The following is a 23,427-nucleotide window of genomic DNA, read 5'->3' as shown; positions in this document are numbered from 1 at the left end:
TTGGGCTTTGAGCTAAGAAGCCTATGTGAAAAAATCACTATAAGAACCGACTGTTTGCTTAGTGTGGGAAACAAGCCTTTGGAGAGCAATATTGTATCTTCCGGACTATAATTCACACCTTTTTCATTGTTTGGACTTGTCTGCAACGAATACTCATGTGCAAATATGTTTTTTGTTATTCTCTCTGAGCATTATTATTATCAAAAAACTGTTATGTTAACAATCAAATTAGCTTGTTATTGTCCAATTTTACTATTGTTACTTTAACTTTGTTTGTTCTTGGTTTCTGATAAAACAAAAAAATAGTTCTGCCAAAATTGCTAATTATACTCAAGTGCGATTATTTTCCTCTTCATTGTGTGTTCTTTGGCGAGTGTGAAATATACTCATCTACGACTTATGGTCCAAAAAATACGGTAAGTGGGCCAGAGCAGCATCACGACTCGGCTTAGTGCGGTGCCAGTGTGAAAGAAGTAGAAAGTTGGGGAAAAACGGACAGCGTGTGACTCATGCAATCCATCATTGAAAAGCATCACTGCAGTGTGTGAGTCACCATGCAGCAGTCGCCTTGCGAGGGACAGCGTGAGGGAGTGAGCGAGCTGAGAAGAGGAGCTGATAACAAAGCACGCTGAAGGAATGAAGAGAACTTGTGATCCTACCCTATCGTCACATCCACTAAAGTATCAAGAGATGTCATGATGAGGAACATGCTCAAGGAAAATGCATGGAGGGAATCTTTGTTCTCATATAGTTAGTGAATCTGAGGATGAATACAGACCACAGAAATGTGCTCAGTCCTTGATTATGCTCTATTATCATGTTTGTTTATTGTCTGCTAGTGCTGCCCCCTCACTCTATTTCAAGGTGCCTCTTTTCACAGCTCTTGCTCTTAAAGGCACAGGTCATTAATATTTTATCACCACACAAACACAAATCAAAAATCAATTTTCCTACTTGTGGGTTATTAAAGCATCATTCAAAGTCTGCCCTTTAAAACATTTACGTGGATGTGTTTTTTGCTTTCTAGTCAAGTATTTTCAAGTGCAATTTACTGTAATTGGACGGCAATTTATGAACCTAATGGGTAAATTGCAGGCCATAAATGGGGGCTTGCTGTGATTTCATTCATACCAGCAATTGTGCTAAATGCTTTAATATGACATGACTGTCATTATCTAGTACAAGTCCCAGCCCTGGTAAGTTATAGTGTGCAAAAAAGAAACCTACATTACATTTGTTCACATAATACCGTATAATACAAAATAGGTGTTCAAAAAAACGCACACAAGAATAGTACTCAGCGGCCCTGTGATGTGAGTAGTTAGCGCGTCGGCCTCACAGCTCTGGGGTCCTGGGTTCAAGTCCAGGTCGGTCCACCTGTGTGGAATTTGCATGTTCTCCCCGGGCCTGTGTGGGTTTCCTCCGGGTACTCCGGTTTCCTCCCACATTCCAAAAACATGCATGGTAGGCGTATTGGACACTCTATATTGCCCCTATCTATGGGCGTGAGTGTGCATGGTTGTCTGTTTCCTTGTTCCCTGCAATCGGCTGGCCACCGCCAAGGCCCCAAAGTCAGCTGGGCTAGGCTCCAGCACCCCCCGTGACCCTTGTGAGAATAAAGCAGTTCAGAAAATGAGATGAGATGAGCATAGTACTCGCTATAAATGTATTTGGACGTTGAAATTATGTTTTTTTATGTCTAGATTTCACATTTATTTTTCTGTACCAAACCAATGTAGGCTACGGTACATATAATTGATGTTAGGTATCCACTGTATAGAATTCCAAATTGTGTAAGCATGACTTCCAGCAAAAAGGACTAATTATTCTGTTCCCTCCAGTTCCATTAGACATGAAAGGTTCTCAGCCTCTCACTTTTGATGAGGTTTGCGAGTGCATGTGCGTGCACCATTGTATCAATACGTATGCTTGTGTGTCACCCCACTGCGAAGCCATCAGTGGCAAGAGGACAAAAGGAGGCCTGATGCTCGTGTTTTTGCCCCCCACCACCCCCCTCTCAAACACACACACACACACACACACGCGCACACACACACACACACACACACACACACACACACACACACACGTCCATCTGCTGACATGGCATTAAGAGGGACTCCAACAAGCAGCATGTTTTGGGAAACTCAATTTCCTTCTTTTTCTAGCCAAGTACATACAATGTATAGAATATGTATGCATGTGTAAAAGTTGTTTCAACTCACTGTGCCTCTCATGTTACCCATGCTGACATTTTAATGTTTATTTAGAGTCATGTACATATTGCATGAAGCATTGACATTTTTTGGATAGGGTTCAAATGTATTTTAGAGTGGCTTTTGACTATGTTAAATCAAATTAGATATTTTTTGGTGAAATTTGAAAATTGTTTATTCACGTTGCTGCCAAATGCATCTTGAGCAGATGAAGCAATGATAAGATTATTTCTTTTGTTGACTACAATAAAATTATTTTCAATTCATTTGTTTTGGCTGAATGAAATATGAATTTAAACCAGAATCTCTTTTCAGGTAGTATCGCTTCCAAACATTTGAGGAGAGCCAGGATCTCTTAAACGCTTGCTCATCCGCGAATCATGCTTTGCACCTTATGAAGGATGTTGCAAGCATTTGAAGTGTTCAAAGTGACTGGGTGCTTATGAGTCAGCCTCTTCAGAGTCGAGTCAGCGCTGCGCCAACAAAAGTGCACAAAATGTTCTCCAGACAACTTGAGCCTTGTCCCGAATTCGTGCATCACATTGTTGTAAGCGTGCACGTGTGCTCAAGTACTGATGGTCTGATAAAGAAGAATTGCAGACTTCCTAATTTTAGAGCACCTCGCCCCAGAGGCTCCTTGCTGACGAGCTTCTGACGCACTTCCTGACAAGGTGGTAGGAAGCTGCGTAATAGGCGAGGAGGAATACGTGAAAGGAAGGTGGGGGCCGCTAATTATATCAACTCTGGTGTTGCTGCTGAAGGCTGGCATGTGCATCCAATCATGCTTCCTGACACGTGCAGGAGGATCATGACTCCTTTTTCAGAACCAATCGCTGATGCTCCACACCCTGTTTGCTTACCATTAACCAATAAGCATACGGATATGGTGCACATAAATGTGCAATACTTTAGCGTTTAATACTGTGATATCCTCTTCGGTTCGTGAGGTGGTTTATTGAGAACCATGGACAGCGCGTGTGCATAGAAACTGGTCTAACCAGAAGTTGAACAATACATCACTTTAATGCTTCTTTGGCCGAATTTATTTTTTAAAAAAAATAAAATGATGAGATGGTTTTAAAAGGAAATTATATAATAAACTCGTTTATACCCATCTTCCTAGATTGCGTCCGAATCAATATGCGCTCGAGAGTCAGACTTTCTCATCATACAGTGCTGGGGGCACAGTGTGCAAATCAGGAGTTTATTTATGAGCCACACAGGCTCTTAGGGACTTTCACACGACACGGGCACAGCTCTACAGTCATTAATGAGTGATTTTGGCATCTACTTCCTCACACTCCGCCACCCCCACACATAGACACACACATATCAGATCCCTCGAGGCTATGGAAACACCTGCCTCCACCCACATTGAACTGCCATTTAAGATGCTGAACATATGTGCAAGCTAGCATTCAATTTAGAATTTGCGGTGCCACGCACATGCCCACGTGCTGTATTTGTGTTTACGAAGCACGCATTCAAATAGCAAGTGAACATTTAAAGAATCATTGACGTCTGGGAAAGTTTGCTGTGACGTCTTTCCACGTAGTGCACTGACACACGAAGAGTAGAGATGCACAGTTCTTCTTTTAACCTCTATCAATCTCAGATGGTAGGGGTGGTCAATGAAGCAGAGGGGGAGTGGCATGTTTTATGTAATAAGTGGATTGATGGTCACACAAGGTTATGGGTCACCTCCCTCACTTGCACTGGGACAGGACGTCAGTTCTGGTTGGTTGCCTACGAGAAAATAACATTTGCTGTGGCTGGTGACAGATCTATAGAGCTTGTCAAATTAACAAATCCAGTCAACTGGAGATGTGGTGGGCACAAACAAACACACACATGAGGCGCGGTTTTAATGTCATCACCTGCTGCAGCTCTCTATTCAATCTGTTGTAATGTTGCATGTCATTTTCTAAAACCTTGATTGAAATAAACATACAGTAGATAATGTTTGAGACATTGCATTCTTCTCTTTTCTTGATATTTTTATTTTCCTATGTTTTTGTACCAGCTCTGCTTATTTTTTTTTTTATGTGGTGGTGATAAACTGAAAATCTGATAAAGACAGATGGTGTGTTTTTTGCCAAGTCGGTACGTTTAAAAAAAAAAGATTGTGTATGTTCAAATCATCTTTGAATTGGTTTTAAATGAATGATCTTGTATAAAGCTTCTATGAATATATCTTTAAACAAAAGGAGCGTTGTTTCAACTTCACGTGATTCTGCGTGATGTTCTTCAGATAATTTTCCATTTTAAATCTCAAAGCTCTTTGTCTTGCTATTGGATAAATGTTTATGCAATTCATAAACCACTCCATCTGAACATTTTCCTGACAATTTGTGGTTCAAGGAATCGGCAAACAAATTCTGACCCTTGAGGGCCATTAAAAATCTAAATTCTTTGTCTGATGAATTAAACTAATGCAGTCCCTATCTATGCCGTTTTGGCAATCTGTTCTGAGTCTGTGGGCTTTGTTGGTACAGGTCTCCTAAATCGGAATAACACTCCCAAATAGCTCAATAAGCACTCTTCCTCCCGCTCATCTCCATTAAGAGGTTAGAGCTGTCAATAGGTCCTGCCGACCACTGGTGAACGACACTATTGATCTCATCACCAGCAGGCAAGAAGGGTGGCTATTAGCTGAGTACATCCTGTGGCCTTTGGAGTAGCGGGAGGGGACAAGATGAAAACTGCATTCGAAATCTTGTGGATAATCTTGTGGAGATAAGTGATACAAAAGATGAATAAATGAATGAATACATTACAAGATGATTTTAGGGAATGCAGTTTAAATTTGGACTGGTTGCCATTTGATAGTTTTACATGTGGAGCACTCACTTTCATTCATTTCCACATTCATTCTCAACCCGTGCAATAAGAGTTTTCAGTTAACTTGACACGCCCGTTATTTAGTGCGGCAGAAATAAAGAGGAAGCCCATGCAAACGGAAATAAATTACACTTTCACATAAAAAGTCAAGAGCTCAGATTTAGAATTATATTCCTCTATTCTACGATAAATCATTATTTTTAAGTTCACCTCGATGTTTGAAGTCACAGGTAAGTTTCTGCATCCAAGTTTAGCATACACCCACAGTCCATCACACATCTGTTGCCATAAAGCATAGTTGCAGCCCGGGGGCCAAATCTGGCCCGCCTCATCATTTTGTTTGGCCCGGGAAAGTAAATCATGAGTGCCGACTTTCTGTTTTAGGATCAAATTAAAATGAAGAGTATAGATTTATATTAAATTTCCTGATTTTCCCCCTTTTAAATCAATAATTGTAATTTTTTAATCCATTTTTTCTGTGTTTTTAGTCCAAAAATGATTTTGTAAAATCTAAAAAAATATATTTAAAAAAGCTAAAATAAACATTGTTTAGATCTCTAAAAAACTGAATATTGGGGGATTTTAATCCAGTTCTTTTAATACATTTATAAAAAGTCTATCTAAATTTATCTAAAATGGTCCGGCCCACATGAAATCGACTTGACGTTAACGCGGCCCGCGAACCAACCCGAGTCTGACACCCTTGCCATAAAGGGCTTGATCACAGAACAGAAAACATTAAGAACCTGCACAGTAGGGATAGAGCAGGGGTGGGCAAACTATTCCACATAGGACCGCAGTGGGTGCATGTTTTTGTTCCAACCCAACAAAAGGAGATGTTTTCAGTTAACTGCATGTTCTGGATAAGTTGGAAAAAAACTGGACCCACGGCAGGCTTTGAGGTCCAGTTTATCCACCCCTGGGCTAGTGTGAAACCCACAAACATTTTTTTCTGACACTGCAATATTTGAAACTGCTGTCGTGCTGTGGGATTAATAGTTGGCAGCCCTGGCGCAAGTTCAGCCAGTGAATGAAGGGTAAACTTTTAAGAGTCTTATTTGCCCCATTTGGCATGGTGGTGGCATGCATGGCAGAAATATTTGGCATTGGGGGTGTGAGTGGTTGAATGTGGACGTGCAAAATATTTTGAGCACTGTCATGGTAAAAATTAAAATGCTATAAAAAGTCATTTCCATTTAGAATGTAGGCCTAACCCAGTGTTTACCACTGTGTTGATTTTCATACGGGGGTCTCAAAACCGCTCTTGGTTTTTATTCAAACTGATCCAGCACAAAGAGTTTAACCAATGAGGTTTATTCTAAAACAAGCAGCACCTGACTATCAACTGATTACACTGGTACTAGACCGAATTGGTGAAAAGGTGTTGTCTAATTTGTTTGGAATGAAATCCTAGGCCTGTGTGGAAAAGTTTGAAGACCCCTGATGTGCAACTTCACTTGCTCAAAATTGGGGGTACCTTTTTTAATGGGAGACATGTCTATATTGCTGGTAGGCGGGTTGCGTACACTCGTGTTCTATGAAGGTAAATCCATATTCATACTACATATATCACACAACTCGCAAAATGTACAGGTTATAGGTGTTGCTGATAATTGGCTTTCATTTTAAAAAATAGACTTTTAATCCACTTTTATAAATGCACCGACAAAGTAACAATAATTTCCTGATATTGTCCTGAGTAAATGTGACAATATCCTTTTCGGAAAGTCTTTAATATAGTGCCCCATTAGCATTAATTGTTTCTTTTGGGCCTTGTCACTTACATGCAGGAAAATATGTCATGTATTTAGTAACAAATAATCAACATGACTCAAATGTATTTGGGTATTTTCTTCTTTTTCTTTTTGTAGTGCATTTGAATGGAGGTTGACAATTACTGGAAAATTATTGTAATTGTATTGTATATGTGATTAATTTTTACACAACAGTCTAAATGTATGAGAATTTGGGTTTGTTCCTTTAAATTTGAATGGATTGTTTATTTTATACAGATGGTAGAATTGTTCATTGAGATTTAAATTATAAAGAAATGTTGGATTTCCATAGTAGCTTCTACAGGAAAAATTCAATGTTATTTCACACTAACATGTTCTTTGACTGTCAATACATTCAGTAGAATATATATTTCAAATATACGTATATATAAAAGAAAATGCAGAGATTATTTTTCATAGATTGTTATTATTTAAAAAACGATCTAGTGTATTTTTTTCAACAACAACAAACCTCTCAGTTTTCACAGCAACAGAAGGCAAATAATTACACTAACATTAGAGGCACAAAAACAGGAAATTGAACTACTTTATGTTGCACAATGGTTTTTGTTTTGTTTTTGTTTTTTTAAGTACAGAATCAAATATTGTTCTTGAATGCCATTGACTGTTAGGACAGCTACAGAAAATACACAATGTGGGAAAAAAATGTAAACTTTACATTGGGGTACAGAAGACAAGGTGACAGTCCATTCACCGAAAACATTGTCAAATTATAGATAGAGAGAGAGAGGGAGGGAGGGAGGGGGGGAGAGACAGAGACAGAGACAGAGAGAGAGAGAGAGAGAGAGAGAGAGAGAGAGAGAGAGAGAGAGAGAGAGAGAGAGAGAGAGAGAGAGAGAGAGGGAGAGAGGGAGAGAGAGGGAGAGAGGGAGAGAGAGAGGGGGGGGGAGAGAGGGAGAGAGAGAGGGAGAGAGAGAGAGAGAGAGAGAGAGAGAGAGAGAGAGAGAGAGAGAGAGAAGGAGAGCAGAGAGAGAGAGAGAGAGAGAGAGAGAGAGAGAGAGAAGGAGAGCAGAGAGAGAGAGAGAGAGAGAGAGAGAGAGAAGGAGAGAGAGAAGGAGAGCAGAGGGAGAAAGAGAGAAAGATAAAGGAACAGATATAGAGCAGAGGCAGAAAGAGAAAGAAAGAGAATGAAAGAGGCAGAAAGAGAAAGAAAGAGAATGAAAGAGGCAGAAAGAGAAAGAAAGAGAATGAAAGAGGCAGAAAGAGAAAGAAAGAGACAGAAAGGCAGTACAAATCAGGGAGGACAAAGAAGTACAACATGAATTAAAAGCCCGCCCGTTCTTCACGGAGTCCCTGTTATCATTCTCATCTGGTGAGCAGCCCAGTCACAAACTGTCATTGACATTTTCAAAGATGTTTGTGGCAAACAACATACTGTATGATATATCATAGACTATTACTATAGCATCCTTTTATACATACATTTTCTGTGCACATTTTCTACATTTATAAACACAAATAAATTAAAACAAATGCATACAACCTGCTGAATATCTAATGCCGATGTTGAGAATTGGTACAGAACTGTTACTATAGATTTATTGCTTTGTACAGTACAGAGATGTTTGGTGCCATTTGCCCACCTGTGGTACAGACTGCAGACTGCAGCCATGTTGCTGATGGTCTTTAGTTTTTAGTTGCTTAGAAAATGTAACTTTCTTTCCAAAACCGATTTTTCTCTTCCCCTTTGGTTAATTGTGCAAAGAAATGGAAACAACAGTAACAGTTTCTGAGACAACAAAAACACTTGAAAGGGGAATGCACAATATGAAAAGTTGCACCAACAAGTTTCATGCATAAATACTCTTTCGCGCACATTTTTATTGTTGATTGCTGATTAATGGCCATGGAGAATGATATTTGGCCCCTTGAGCAATTATAAGGTAGAATGTGTTGGCCCCCTTTTTTCCTTGATTTCTGGAATACGATTATATTTGTGTACATTCAGGACAATCATAAAAATGATTCATAGCATCGCAGGGCATCGTTAACATTTGTATTGTTATACGTATTTTTCTTATTGCCAGATTGAAAATAATTATTTTATTGTATTTTAAACATCATTAAATGTAAACACCTATGTACTTTGTACGTACTATACTATTTATAGAATATATAATATTTTGTAATATATTTTTACTGGCAAAAAATGTGCTTAAATTATATGTGCATTTTCTAGTTTCAATGTTTTGTGCTGCTCTAATATATTAATATTCTGATTATGACAAACACATTTTTTTGTATTGCACAAACCCTTCAGTGAGTCTTTTTTTTTACATTATAAATCTTTTTGAAAATGCTGCCAGTGCTTCTTTGCTCGTCTGCATTTGATTATCCATCTCTTATATTTCTATGTGCTTATTTGACGACAAACCTTTTATTTACCAAAATAACACGTTACTCTAGCACTACACTGTTTAGATTGCTAACCTCATATTTTTAACCGCAGGGGTTTCCAATTACAAACTGGATCATACACAACAAACATTGGAAAGAGACATCGTAATGCAATGTTGCCAAACACACGTCACTCTGTCACATGTCAAATGTCTACACTAGAACAACAAAAAATGTGCTCTTAGGAGTGGTACAATACAATCAATATTGACGGTGGCCAGTTTCTGTTTACAACGCTGTGCAGTGAGAACTTTATAGACCCTTAAATTGGACACGAAGTACATGGTACTTGATCCAGAATCAGGCCATATAATTCATGAGGGCTATCCCTTCTTAGAGGCTTCGGTTTTTAGGAAGCCTTTGCTGGATGCGATGATAAATTCTACATTAAAACACAATCTCACTTCAAATAAGTATATCGATTATCCATATGCATGATACATTTACAGGTTGCCAATTTGAAATGTGTTAAACATCTTTTCAATCAAATACCATTGAATCTTTTTTCATTTCTACATTACGCTAATAATTCTTGTGCCAACAACAACAATGCATTGGGAGTTCTTTTTTTTCTGTATTTGTAATTTGTTGATATAATTCATGACTATACTGACACACACTCAAGAGGTCTACACTTGCATTATTGTGTTTGGTTTAAGAATATCCCTCTTCTTGCCTATAACCATAGCCTCCTCCCTGAGACTCCTCTTGCACATACTCCTCTGTCTTCTCCCAATTGGCGGCCCATCCGCCATTCACCTGTGTGGTTGCGCCGTAAGACTTGGCGGGTCCGCCGTAAGCACCGTAACTCTGCGTGATGTCACCCGTCTCCTCTGCCAGCTCGTCCTCATCGATGAAGCCGCATTTCTCTTCGCTGGTGAGCTCTGGGTCGGCCCACGGTTGTTTTTCTCCTGATGCAAAGAGCCCATAGAAGATCACTCCTCCATAGTGGACTAAAGAGGCAATGAGGAACACATACTGCCACTCTTCTCTGGTCTGAAATGTGTAAAGGAGGAGAAAACAGAGATTAAAATCAATTAATGTATTTAAGGCAGTGAGATGCATCTTAGATCAGTGGGGCTTTGTCAAGGCCAGGAGACATTGTCTGCTAACCTGAACTATATCAAAAGCACTAATCTACATCTAAAGCCTAATCAATATTTTATTTGTTTTAGGAAATTGTAATGCTATAATTCAAGGGTGTCAGACTCGGGTTGGTTTGCGGGCCGCTTTAACGTCAACTTGATTTCATGTGGGCCGGACCATTTTAGATATAATATTTAGATTTTTTTTAAATAAATCGATTAAACGAACTGGATTAAAAGCCCTGAATATTCAGTTTTTTATAGTTCTAAAACAATGTTTATTTTAGCTTTTTTTATATAATTTTAGATTTTACAAAATGATTTTTGAACTAAAAACACAGAAAAAAATGATTAAAAAATTACAACTATTGATTTAAAAGGGGGGGAAATCAGGAAATTTAATATACATCTGTACTCTTCATTTTAATTAATGATCCTAAAACAGAAAGTCGGCACTCATGATTTACTTTCCCGGGCCACACAAAATGATGCGGCGGGCCAGATTTGGCCCCCGGGCCGCCACTTTGACACATGTGCTATAATTTATCCATGACAGCATATTTTTCTTCATTACATAGCATTTCTCCAGGTTGCTCTGATTCTTTACGTGTTTGTGGATGCCGGGCATTTTTTGTACAATCCGATTGGACCCTCTACTGAATGTGTTTCTACAATATAACAAAATATTTATGGACGTTCTACATCAATCCACAAATTCATTGGTTAACAGATCATTTTCAGCAATTGTTAATTGAATACATTATTGTTATGTTTCATTTTATTTTAACATGTTTCAAATTTGCAGATTATGTAACTGGAAAAATCCTCAAAAAGATGCCTCAGGTTAACAGGTGAATTGGAAAAAGGTAAATGTCATATTTCAACAAAAAAAGTAGTATTCTAAAAAGGCTCACTTTGTGAACAACTGCAGAAGCAGACAAGAATTCTAGAAGTCTCATCTCGTCTCATTTTCTGAACCGCTTTATCCTTACTAGGGTCGTGGGGGGTGCTGGAGCCTATCCCAGCTGACTTCGGGCCAGAGGCGGGGGACACCCTGAATTGGTGGCCAGCCAATCACAGAGCACGAGGAGACAAACAACCATTCACCCTCACACTCATATCTAGGGGCAATTTAGAGTGTCCAACCAGCCTACCATGCAAACTCCACACAGGTGGACAGACCTGGATTTGAACCCAGGTCCCCCACTGTGAGGCCGACACACTAACCACTCACCCACCGAGCCGCTTAAAGGAGTAGTATATATAAAATAGATGTGTGTGGGGTCGTAATATGATCAAAAGATTCAGAGAATTTTGAACTACTCTCATGTAAGCGGAAAGATGAAAACCAACATTCAATGTCTGAGTCTTTAGACACCGCATTAAAAGTGAGCACCTTTTGTAAAGAATGTTGCTGCATTTTTACAGGACAATTCTGATTGCTAGTTAACACATTGCCTGGTAACACAGTTCCTTGCTACATTTAACGAACCTCGTCCAAGTTCATCTAATATGGATGGATGCAAAATAAAAAAGCATGCCGCTGTCAGACAAAAAAGAACCACTCAATTTGCTAACAGCGTGGAGTTCAATATCTTATGATGAATCTATGATGATTGGGGTCTCTAAATAATCATGGCCTGGGTAACTCAAATATCTCGGATACAGAAATGCTGAGTGCTATGCTGGCCATACATTAGTCTAAAGCTAGATTTTTGGGGGAAATATATCAGGAGAGCTGGACACTTTAACCATTAAATTGGTGGAAAGCATTCCAAAACTTTAGCAGTCAGTATCCTTAGTTTCCAGAAGGATTAAGTGAATTAAGTGATGTAACAGAAAGTTAGGCGTGCCCTATGCTATAAGCCTTAAATTCGAACTGATGAATACTTACAGTAGTTGTAAATTAAAATGAAAATACCTAGATCATATGTGTTAAAGTGGTGGCCCGGGGGCCAAATATGGCCCGTCGCATCATTTAGTGTGGCCCGGGAAAGTAAATCATGAGTGCCGACTTTCTGTTTTAGGATCAAATTAAAATGAAGAGTATAGATGTATATTACATTTCCTGAGTTTCCCCCTTTTAAATCAATAATTGTAATTTTGTAATCATTTTTTTCTGTGATTTTAGTTCAAAAATGATTTTGTAAAATCAAAAAATATATTACAAAAAGCTAAAATAAACATCGTTATAGATCTATAAAAAAAACTGAACATTCAGGGCTTTTAATCCAATTCTTCTAATCCATTTATAAAAATAATCTAAATATTATGTCTAAAATCGTCCGGCCCACATGAAATCGAGTTGACGTTAACGCGGCCCGCGAACCAACCCGAGTCTGACACCCCTGACCTAGATGGAAATGATTGGCTATCATTTTATATATATTTTTTCTTTTATCTCATTGGAATTTGGGTTTGTATTTACGCAATTTGCCTGCCGAAATTGTCAAGTGAGTGTTTGCTCTTTTGGTCATACCTTGTTTTTTGTCATCGCACCAACAATAAGTGGACACACCATCCCAGACAGCGTTCCCACTCCATTAGAGATGCCCATGAGGATACTGGCATAACGAGGCGCTATATCCAAATGGTTGACATTAAAGCCTGAAAATAAAACGAGAATGAATGAGATGGATTTACATAGAATAATTTTGAATGGTCATTGAGACTAAATTCATGAACTGATCAGAGGAACATATCGTAATGCACAGAGTATTAAAAGCGGCAGTAAGTGGAGTGCCTCTAAGGTGTAGAAAATGTAACAGTCTTGCAGAAAAAGCAAGCAATAACTGGCCATGTTTCTCCCCCACTCTCACTGGCTGCTCAATTCTGTCTGCCTGACAATTCTCTTGAGACCCTTAGCTCTGAATTATTTAACACTCCAGGAGAAAGCTCAAGAACAACAGGCAGTCGAATTTTGCACACGGTCAAAAACCTCACATTGCTTTCCACCTATAAGCTGTTGTTAATATGTTGATTTTGTAGCAACAACAAAATGGAGAATAAACAATAGAAATGCCAAACTCCTTAGATATACACTTCAAATTATTTTTACACATTTACAGTTTCTTCATGGTCTTACAATAAGATGTTGCAGATGAACAGAATATTCAACATTTATGGATGCCAGGAATAAATTTCAGAAGTGCTTCCGTTAGAAAAATAAGAGGGGTTGCCAATGATGCCACTGATTTTAGATACAGTAGTTATTTATTCTTCTTATAATTTTAAAACTATGACCAGAGGAAAATATAATGTTGCTGTATACATTCTAAACACATTATAGTTTTGTTGTTTTCACAAGACTTATATTAAATATCAACCTGATGGTGTCATGGTTCACTCGCCTGACTGATGCAGGCAGGCGCGGGTTCGATTGCTAGTCTGCCTGTCGCCCCAAGTCAGCTGGGATAGGCTCCAGCAACCCCCGCAACCCTTCTGAGGATGTGCAGTATGGACGACGAATGAATGAATTAAATGAAATATACAGATTTAGTTTAATTTTGACAATTGCTCAATATATCAATTACCTTCTTTTGAAATTAACAATTTTTTGATTCACAAACGCATCCGTTAGCGTACAAAGATTTATGTTTCCTAAACATCTGCAAGCCAGACTACAATTAGAAATTTAGCTGTTGAGACTGATTTCAAATGTATGCCTTTACTTCCACACTGTATTCTTCGTACATATCGTATGTGTTAAAATTAAGACTTTTTTTCCAGTAAATGGCCAGGAAGTAGTGCATGTTTTGGGTGACACCATAAATTATTTATTTAACAATATTTAATGTTTTGTTATTGTACATCCCAAGTACAAGTGTACCTATAATTGTCATTTTTTTCACATTGGTAACCATGTAAACGAGATGATAATAATAATGTTTTCTCTGATCTGATTTCCACCTTCCATGCTTATATTGTAGAACATCCACTAACCTGATATAGCAAATCCACTGAATCCAACTGCCAGGACCAGGAAGGAAATGGCGACCCCTTTGCTGTGTGAGTATCCTACCACAAGCAATAACGTCGCCTCCATGCCAAATCCTAACAGAGAGGGAACAGCGGGTCTCACACTCGAGCACACACAAGCCCCTTAAGCCCACCGGCTGTGTACCATCATAATGCCAATTGAATTAAGTGAGCATGAAGATTTTCTCTCAATTGCATAAGGGGTAGGAATGAAATCAATGTGCAATGACAAACACCAATGTGTACAAGTATTGACAATTCTACCAACACTGATCACCATTCAGTTGAGATTGGAGCCAAAGTGAACAATGGATATCCAATCCTGTGACAGTAACACCCTTTAGCTGTGCAGGAAGAGGTGTGAAAATTGATACTTTGTCCTCAGCTGAGCCTTCTCACCTCCGCAGTTCATGATTTTTCGGACTGTGGTTGTTGACAGGATGTTCTTGCTACGCAGGTGGTCTGCCAGCTGGCCGCCAAAGGGCACAATAATGGTCATCACCAAATGAGGCAGAGCGGACAGTATGCCAACCTGCAACCACAGGAAGTAAATGCAGCCGTCATCCTCATTAGGCTTTGGCACTGAATGGTTTACTAGGCGATATAAAGTGTATGCATACAGTATGTCGTGTCTGAATAAGTTTTACTTTTATTGTGTCTGCCCTCTATTTATCTGACAAGATGCTTTCTCTTGAGCCTTGATTGGATTGGCTGTTTCTCATCAAATGCTCAACCAATTTGTTGTTAACCAATTAGACTTTAGTTGTGTTTGTACTTGAAGTTTTTTTTTTTAAATTGAACATTCTCCATGTAGCCTGTACCACATTTCTCGAATCTCTGTGATGAATTATAATAGCCCTAGATTTAATTGATCATAACAAATGTTCAATACTGCTATTGTCATTGCTGCTATCAATTGGAATAATAAAGCATAATTTAATTTAGCGTATTTTCCGCACTATAAGGTGCCAAATGCAATCTATGAACTATTATTGATGGGGTTTTTTTCCAAGAGCAAAATATAAATTCATTCCATGCTCAAAAACATTTGGCTAGCACTTGTGTGTATGTTTTTAATGTTTGCATATTTAATATTTCTACCTATCAAACACTGTGCATAATGACTTACTTTGCTTATCTCAAAGCCAAACACTTCCTCAAAGTATGCAGGTTGGCTGATGAGTAGCAAGTAAAATGTCCAGCTCCTGCAGAAGTTAGCCACGATGATTGCATAGACAGGCATTGAGGTGAAGAACTTCTTCCATGGTGTCTTGAATTTCTGCGAGAGATGATTTGTCAGCATTTAAACTCACTGAACGGACAGGTAGAAGTGAACCATTCACTTCAATTGAAAGAAGTTAGCTCAACTTAATTGATGTAGAAAGCTGTAATTACTCTTGGAAGGTCATGTTGGCATTGTTATGCTCTATTTTCCTCACCTCAGCAGGTCCCATTAGCATGGCACTCTCTCCAATGCTCTCCTCAATGTAGCAGCGCTCCTCATCAGTGATGGTGGGATGTTCAGCCGGGCTCTCATAGGACACTAATATCCAGAACATGTACCAAAACATGCCAACGCATCCTACACAGGACATAAAAAACGGTGAGGAATCAGAACTTGAGTACTTTCTCTTCTTTCATTTTCTTTTCTTTTTTTGTTTTGATTTTTTCTCTCTCTCTGAATTGTGTGCAAACAAATTGTTTGACAGACTTTGCAAAATGCCAAAGGGAACACTGTAACACTCGGGCAGGACAGCTATCTATTTCCAGAACGGACATAAAATTGGGGGGATGGTTATTAACATTGCAAAACACTGAGGGAGTGAATCGATATTGGGTCTGCCTAGAAAAAAATCCATTTGACTTTCACTGGGTGCAACATTTTGAAAGTTGCCTAAATAAACTGTATGTGCACATGCTTTCCTATCACATGTAAAACATAACCAAGCCCTGGCCCTTATGTCACTGCGTTTATAAGAGAAAAAGGGTTGTCTTAAGCAATGTTCCCTTTAAACTGCGCGCGTGCGCAATTGTGCACTACTCTCGTGCTCTCTGCGCAAGCAAACATATACGGCGCACAAAATAAAATCCAACCTGAATTGACAAAAATAAACACATTACAATTTTTTTCTGCACCATTTTTCAAAGCAACTCAGAGAGTGACAGCCTATCACAGACAAAGGACAAGAAACGGTAATTTCAGATAAAACTATGACTAAAACTGTCTAGCCAATGATATGATTAGCTTCACATCCCGTGTGTTTTCTTTCACGGCATGAGTAAATGTTAATGACATTAATTGGCTGCGTTATTTACACATTTTGCCTGTAATGCAGGTTAGCATATAGCTAACAGTTCGTCCGAGCTCCTGTCAAGCCTTTATCACGGCGAAACGACCGGGCTGCGGCAGAGCCACTCAACAAGGCAAAGGAAAAAAAGAAATCCGGTTCTTTTAATATGGAATGGCTGTCGGAGTGTGTGCACATAGAGGAACAAACGGTGAAATTAGGTGAGAAAGGTCTCCTCTGCAAAACACGCAGCGAAGCTAAAGTTGTTAGCGAGTTTTCTGATGGAAAAATATTGCATATAGATGCAAGTTAAACTATCAAGTGACACATTCAGCAGAAAAGTCATTTGAACGAGAAGTGAGAAGGACAGACGTGAAAAATACTGTAAAATTTAAGTCAGATTTGTGGATATTCTAGTGACATTTATTAACATGTTTTATTCATAGATTTTAATCATTAAATTTTATTATGACTAGATCATTTATGGGTGGTAGACCTGCACCTGCTTATGGCAGGTGTGATACTGGTGTATGCCCATAGCGAGCAATGATGATCTTGCTCACACTGCTACTCAGTGTGCTCAGGGAGGTTGTTTTTCTGCCCAGACAAATGAAAAATTAGAGGGAACATTGGTCTTAAGTGCATCCAATGCTGTAAATAACCATACCGTAGACATAAAAAACAGAAGACCATCCTGTATACTGAACCAGGATCCCAGCCAGAGGCATTGCGATCACAGCACCAGCATAGGAACCTATAAAGAAGCATAACAAAACATAAAAGACATTATCTTGTGTAGGGCAATTCTTAACTCAAATTCATTTAAAGAAACACTCCCGTTAATAGTTACCACAGAAAGAGAGGGTGGCCAGACGACTCCTTTCCAGTGGAGGTGCCCATTTACTCCATATACCATGACAGGCTGGATAGGTGACTCCCTAAAATGTTTGAGGAGTCAAGAAACCCATTTACAAAGATTCTTCTGATATAGTAAAGAATGCATGCCCCTTTCTCTGAACAAGTGGTTAACAATAACTAATAAATGATTAACATTTTCACCTATAATTAACAGGAACAAATGCACCCTAATTTGATGAGCAAATCATCATTAAATGAGCTCAGGAGATGGCAAATGGTTACACTTGGACTACACAATTTATTCTATTCATGTGCGTAAAGAATTCTCTGTTGGGAAAGTACAGTCTAAGAAGGGGGGATGCTCTATGCCACAAAGCAGTAGTATAGATCAATATAGCCCATCTCCCATTTCTGGAGGCTGAATATCAAGTGCACTTTACACATGCTTTGCCTTTCAGTGCGTAGAATTCATACAGGCCCAAATACAACCATTTCTATGCATATGGTGTTTTTTTTTTTTTTCATTTTTAATAAAGGCTACTTACCTCTACCAGTCCTTGCAATATCCTAACACAAATGACACAACCATAATGGACACGAGCAGCAGAGGGAATGAACATGTTGAGGATTGACGTTAGGACAATGGCTGCTCCAAAAACCCTATAAAGATAAATACATTTTGTAAATTGCACTCACAAAAAAACAATTTATTTATTTATTTCAACGCTGCTGTAACGAGTTCACGTAATTCATACAGCCTTTTGACAGGATTTCTAATTTTACACTAAAGAGTATACTTATTATTACGTTCTAATATGATAAATGATGATCAATTTATAACTCAATGGGAGTGACATTCGTTTCCTTCCAATGACTCAGACGTCATCAAAAATTAATATTTAACAGAGAATCGTCCCATCGATAGTGTCGCGTAGCAACAACGTGAAAGCTCTTATGAAATGGCTTCCAAAAAGAAAGGCCTTTGAAAAATATGTGTCTGTGTTTCTAAAACACACAGTAAAAGAAGAAGCACATTTAAACACAAGCACAAGGACCGTGCTATTTTTCATTTCGGTCACATGCCCCGCCCACCTCATCTCCAGCAGGCAAGCAGCCAGGAGGGGGGCTCATAATCCGGTCGACTCATGTGTCAGGCACGGGACCATCATGGCCTTAATTACATCACCGTGCAGAACAGCACGTCCAAAATATTTTTTAAAAGGGACTGCATTTTCGAATTTATTATCACTATTATTCATTCATTTTCTGAACCGCTTATCCCCACAAGGTTCGAGGGGGGTGCTGGAGCCTTTCCCAGTTAACCACGGGCACTAGAATCGGTGGCCAGTCAATCTCAGGGGACAAGGAGACAAAAGGACAACCATTCATGCTCACATTCATATCTAAGGACAATTTTAGTATTCAACTAGCCTACTCTACATGTTTTTGGTATATGGGAGGAAACCGGAATACCTGGAGAAAACCCATTCAAGCCCGGGGAGAACATGCAAACTCCACACAGGAAAATCCGGACTAGGGATCGAACCCCCGCCCCCAGAACTGTGAGGCCGACGCGCTAACCAATCCCCTGAGGGGCCGCCCCTCTCTATTATTAGTTTTAAATTCACTCCAATATTTAATGGCACTTTCGATTGAAATTCCTCTAAATACACATGAAACACTTTTTAAGGAATATTTACATTTTGATCTGCATAATCTTGTCATGAAATAGAAACGAATCCATTGAAGTGGCATGTGAATAAAGGCCTTTTAGTGCCAACACATTGAGGGTCTACTGCCCACCAAGAGAGATCTGCAGATTAGAGCCAGTACTCTGTGTGTAATTAAATATTATAACAAAACAAACAATATTATTATAAATTGAGACTTGGCCTGCATGTGCATTTTTGGTCATGTAAAAGCGAATTAATGTGCTTTATGAGTTTTTTAAAATTTATTGTTATTGTTATGAATAAAAACAGTCACTGGATGTATAAAGGATAAAAAAGACTCCTACCTATTTGCAGCCAGCCTAGATGAGATGTATCCTCCTGGGATTTGTGTCACGATATAGCCCCAAAAGAAAGATCCGTGAATCAATCCCACCGTCTCTGGGTCCCAGTTGAACTTGGCTTTCTGGTAAACCATTGGGTAAATGAAATACTATCATGAAATTTCGCCGATTTGAAAAGAATTACAGTATTGTTGCTGAAAATGACTATATATATATATATATATATATATATATATATATATATATATATATATATATATATATATATATATATATATATATATACATATATATATTTGGCCAATACGGTTTTGTGCTATTATAATTTAAAGCACAAACAGCAAGTAAGCAACACAATGTTCAATTTGGATTCGATATAGTATTGTCTAACACGTTTTATCATTCAAACCAATATATACGAATCATCATGCACTACAAATGCAAGATATGTTGCACAGTCTATGTTAATATTTCCATTAAGCGCAAGAGAAAACACATAAAAAATAAAAACGGGCCCTTTATAGGCCTCTGTCAATGTAGAATATTTAATCTGAATGTTGTGACGTGTTCTTATTCACGCACATAAAATCACTCATCATACCTTTTATTTTAAGTGATCTGATATTGTGTTCATGGGTTTAAAAATAGGGAAAATGTTTTAATTGGAGACACAGGCCCTCTTGCGCCTGTGTTAAGAAATGCTATCATATTCTTATTTCCATCCGACATTTTATATTGGTTGGGGCGGGGGTGAGGGGTTTGGGGGGTTGGGGGGTATCCCGCTGACGTGATAGGTTTTGGGCACACCTCTTTAATGATGATTTTGCCATTCTGGTGGATAGTACTGTTGTTGACCATGCCCACGATGGCCACGCCCAGATTGCACCGGATGCCAAAAGAGATGCAGAATCCCATGCCGCTCATAATGGCGATGATGTATCGGCGCGGCAGTCCGAAGCACTTGCAATCGCACAAGGGGGGCTTCTTCTCGGCGGCCTCGCGGGGCCGCCCGTCCTCAGTCAACTCGATGACTTCCCCGCCCTTTTGCCTCTTCTCCATCACCCTGCAAAGATCCAAGTCAGAACATCTTTTTTGGACCAGAATAACACCCCCTCCCCTCCCCCCACAGAGACTCACACGCATTTTTCGTTTATTTATGCTATTTTCTTTAGTGGGCCAACATCAACATTCGAAATATGAGGCCATGTTTCAACCCTGGTTATTTTTTTAATGCTCTGTCCGTTTAATTTTGTCCAAAAATCATCATTGCAGCGTGAATGTGACCTAAGGCCTTATAGACAAAAAAATCATTCTGTCATTTTCGGTTGAGCTTAACCTCACATGGTTCCTGCGTTTGCTGAATTCTATCTCAGCCAAGTATAGACAGTCGGTTGGGGGCACCGTGAATTAGTTGTCAGTTAAATTAAAAAAAACAATTCAAAATTTAAATTGGAAAAATAAATAAATGAGCCACCAAGAGAGCAAAAAATGGAAATGTGTTCTTGTACCGCATTGCAGCATGACTTTCCTGCTCATTGGCATTCAGTAGAGTGAGCAACTCCCCACGCACATCTGTGGGCATCCCTCAAATGTCTTCCCTCTCCCCCTACTGACCCCCACCCCCACCCCACACTCACACATTTACTTCCTCACTTTCTTTTTCTATGGAATCCCAAAATTTTCTTCTATTTGCATAATTAAAATACAATCGATCAAGACAAATAAATGCTATTTAATGTGGAACATTTTGTAATATTTCTTTGATTTAAAAAAAATAAAGAAAGAAGGAAGGAAAGAAAGAAAACGCTTGCTATCTATTACAGTGTATTAAATAAAAGGAAAGCAAGATGGGAAAAATTCTCAATCCGAAAGCCAAGCAGATGAAAAGATGCGTTCACATGCCTAAATATAGCCGAACCCTTTTTTAATTATTATTTTTTTAATCAACGTGTCTTCATTTTTTAAACCCTGGCTATGTAGTAATTTAATTTAACACAGTGGCCTTTTGTCAATGAACTGACCCCTGACCATGATATGGAAAGTACGCGCACGCGCGCACACACACACACTCGCACTGGGTTGCATAATTCTTCTGACTATAGAGGCGTGCCTCCAGATCTCTTAGTTTGAAATGACTTGTCAGTGGCCTCCAGGTGTGTAAATCTCTCAATACAGATAAAAATATGACATCAGGGAATGCCCAGCTCTCCTATCCATCAGGCTGAATTGAAGCCATCATGTTCTTCTTACCTGTGCATGTGGCCCAGGGTCTTCCCCGCCATCTCCTTCATCCCCACCGTGGCCCTGGTCTTCATCGACTCCATATCCAGCGTCTATATGCAGGCCTGTGTTGTAGTCGTTGTTCTAGTTTGCCCGTTACTGCTTGCACGTCATGTTCCTGAGCGGGAGAGCCGACTCAGGCGGCTTACACGGTTAAAAAAAACAAGCCAAGTTCTGAGAGCAAGACAGACGACGATCCAAACGATGATTCTTCCTAGACGACGAATCCTCCCCCCCAAAAACGAAAATACTTTGGTCTACTGAAAGGTTTCAGGCGACATGAGCGCCTTCATTCATCATCCAGGACCAATCTCGCTCCCTTGGTGGCGAGCTGGAGAACGGGAGGCGCAACTGGCCAGCAGCGAGCACCAAATGAGCGGAGGACGCCTCGGAGTGAACGACGAGACTCCCTCAGCCGGAGAGAGGAACGAGAAAAGAAAACGCGATAAAGTTGATTTTGTAGCTTATGGGTTGCGTTTAAAAAAAGAGAAAAAATCAAAGAGGGAGCGAGCCACTGGTGTCTCGTGTGCTGAGCGCAGGTCGATCTGACGGCGTTTCAGCACCGAGGTCAGCGACAGCCTCAACATCTGGACAAACGTGGAGCAAGACGCTCGTTCGTAATCAGCGTTTATCATCAAAACATATTGGGCACGTCTTCCCTCTATACCTTTATGTGTTAATAACAAAACAAGATGAATGATACTTTCTCAATAATTTGTCCCGTTTTTGCACTCCTTCCAGGTCACTGGATGGTTTATTGTCGTGACTTTAATTGATTTGTTTTTTATAAACGCAAAAAAATTACTAGAAACTAGCAAACGTACAAGGGTAGAAATCCCTTATTTTGATACCTGCACCCCCCAAGGGCGGTGCTATGGAAACCAAATGAGCAGGAGTGGATTTTCCCTCCAACAACCTCCTCTTCTCCGCGTAGGAATCCATCAATAATGTATGCGTCTTTCCACATGTTCCTCCCCCAGACAACGAGCACTTCCCATGGATACATGGATATCATTAGAGATCATTATGATGATTACTAGGGCATATATATGTAATATCTTATATTATGACCTGTGAATAAAGCAGCTATATAATAAGACTAATGTTTATATTTATTATAATAATCATAATATAGGTAGTAATCACACATTTGATCAATAACAATTATAGAAATTTCGTTTTACGATCCTTTTTTGTTTAAGAAGCCACACATGGCGTTGAAAATGGTCGGCTTTCATTTATGGGCAAAGACTGCCACCTGGTGTCTTTTTAAAAGTACAACCCAAGGTCTTCTGGGCTCCAAACTCCCAAAATGAAAATATTTTGGTCACTGTAATAGTGGATCTTTAGGTTAATTCATCAATTCTATAGTTGCCAAAACACCAAGAACCTACAAATAAATACATCAGATAATAAGTGCATTATATAGGTCACTTGCAAAATATTTTAACTATCAAAAATGTGTTGTATAAGAGGACTGAAAATGTATATTTTTGTATGTATCTTTTGCAAAGGGTCAGCAGAGGGTCAAGCACCATGTGACCCTGACAAGGATAATGACTGAAAGTGTTTAGGAATTACTGTGCTGACGTGGCACCCTGCACTTTGTATTTAACGGGTTATTTTCTTGAATATGTTATGGTATGCCAATAGAAGTCTTCAAACAAGTCAAAT

The 23,427-nt window shown here is 39.1% G+C and overlaps 1 protein-coding gene across 1 annotated transcript; it reads right to left on the bottom strand.

The window, feature by feature from the left end:
• Positions 1-7,869: 7,869 nt before the first annotated feature.
• Positions 7,870-22,565, bottom strand: slc17a6b (solute carrier family 17 member 6b). The gene is made up of 12 exons (XM_077620255.1): positions 21,724-22,565; positions 20,281-20,536; positions 19,477-19,595; positions 18,005-18,119; positions 17,452-17,539; positions 17,269-17,355; positions 15,753-15,895; positions 15,443-15,592; positions 14,713-14,845; positions 14,278-14,388; positions 12,815-12,942; positions 7,870-10,246 (listed from the first exon to the last, which is right to left on the bottom strand). The coding sequence occupies exons 1-12, from the start codon at positions 21,795-21,797 to the stop codon at positions 9,905-9,907; spliced, it is 1,746 nt and encodes a 581-aa protein (XP_077476381.1). The 5' UTR covers positions 21,798-22,565; the 3' UTR covers positions 7,870-9,904.
• Between the last annotated feature and the right edge of the window lie 862 nt (positions 22,566-23,427).

The sequence above is a fragment of the Stigmatopora argus genome, chromosome 2, assembly GCF_051989625.1.
Source record: "Stigmatopora argus isolate UIUO_Sarg chromosome 2, RoL_Sarg_1.0, whole genome shotgun sequence".
NCBI classification, from domain to species: Eukaryota; Metazoa; Chordata; class Actinopteri; order Syngnathiformes; family Syngnathidae; genus Stigmatopora; species Stigmatopora argus.
This window is presented reverse-complemented; position numbering and strand designations above follow the sequence as displayed.

Coding starts and splice junctions, on each gene's coding strand:
- slc17a6b (XM_077620255.1), bottom strand. CDS start 21,797: ATGGAGTCGATGAAGACCAGGGCCACGGTGGGGATGAAGGAGATGGCG. Junction 14,846..15,442: donor TTGGCTTTGAGATAAGCAAA/GTAAGTCATTAT, acceptor CTGTGGTTGCAG/GTTGGCATACTGTCCGCTCT. Junction 12,943..14,277: donor CAGTGGATTTGCTATATCAG/GTTAGTGGATGT, acceptor TTTTATTTTCAG/GCTTTAATGTCAACCATTTG.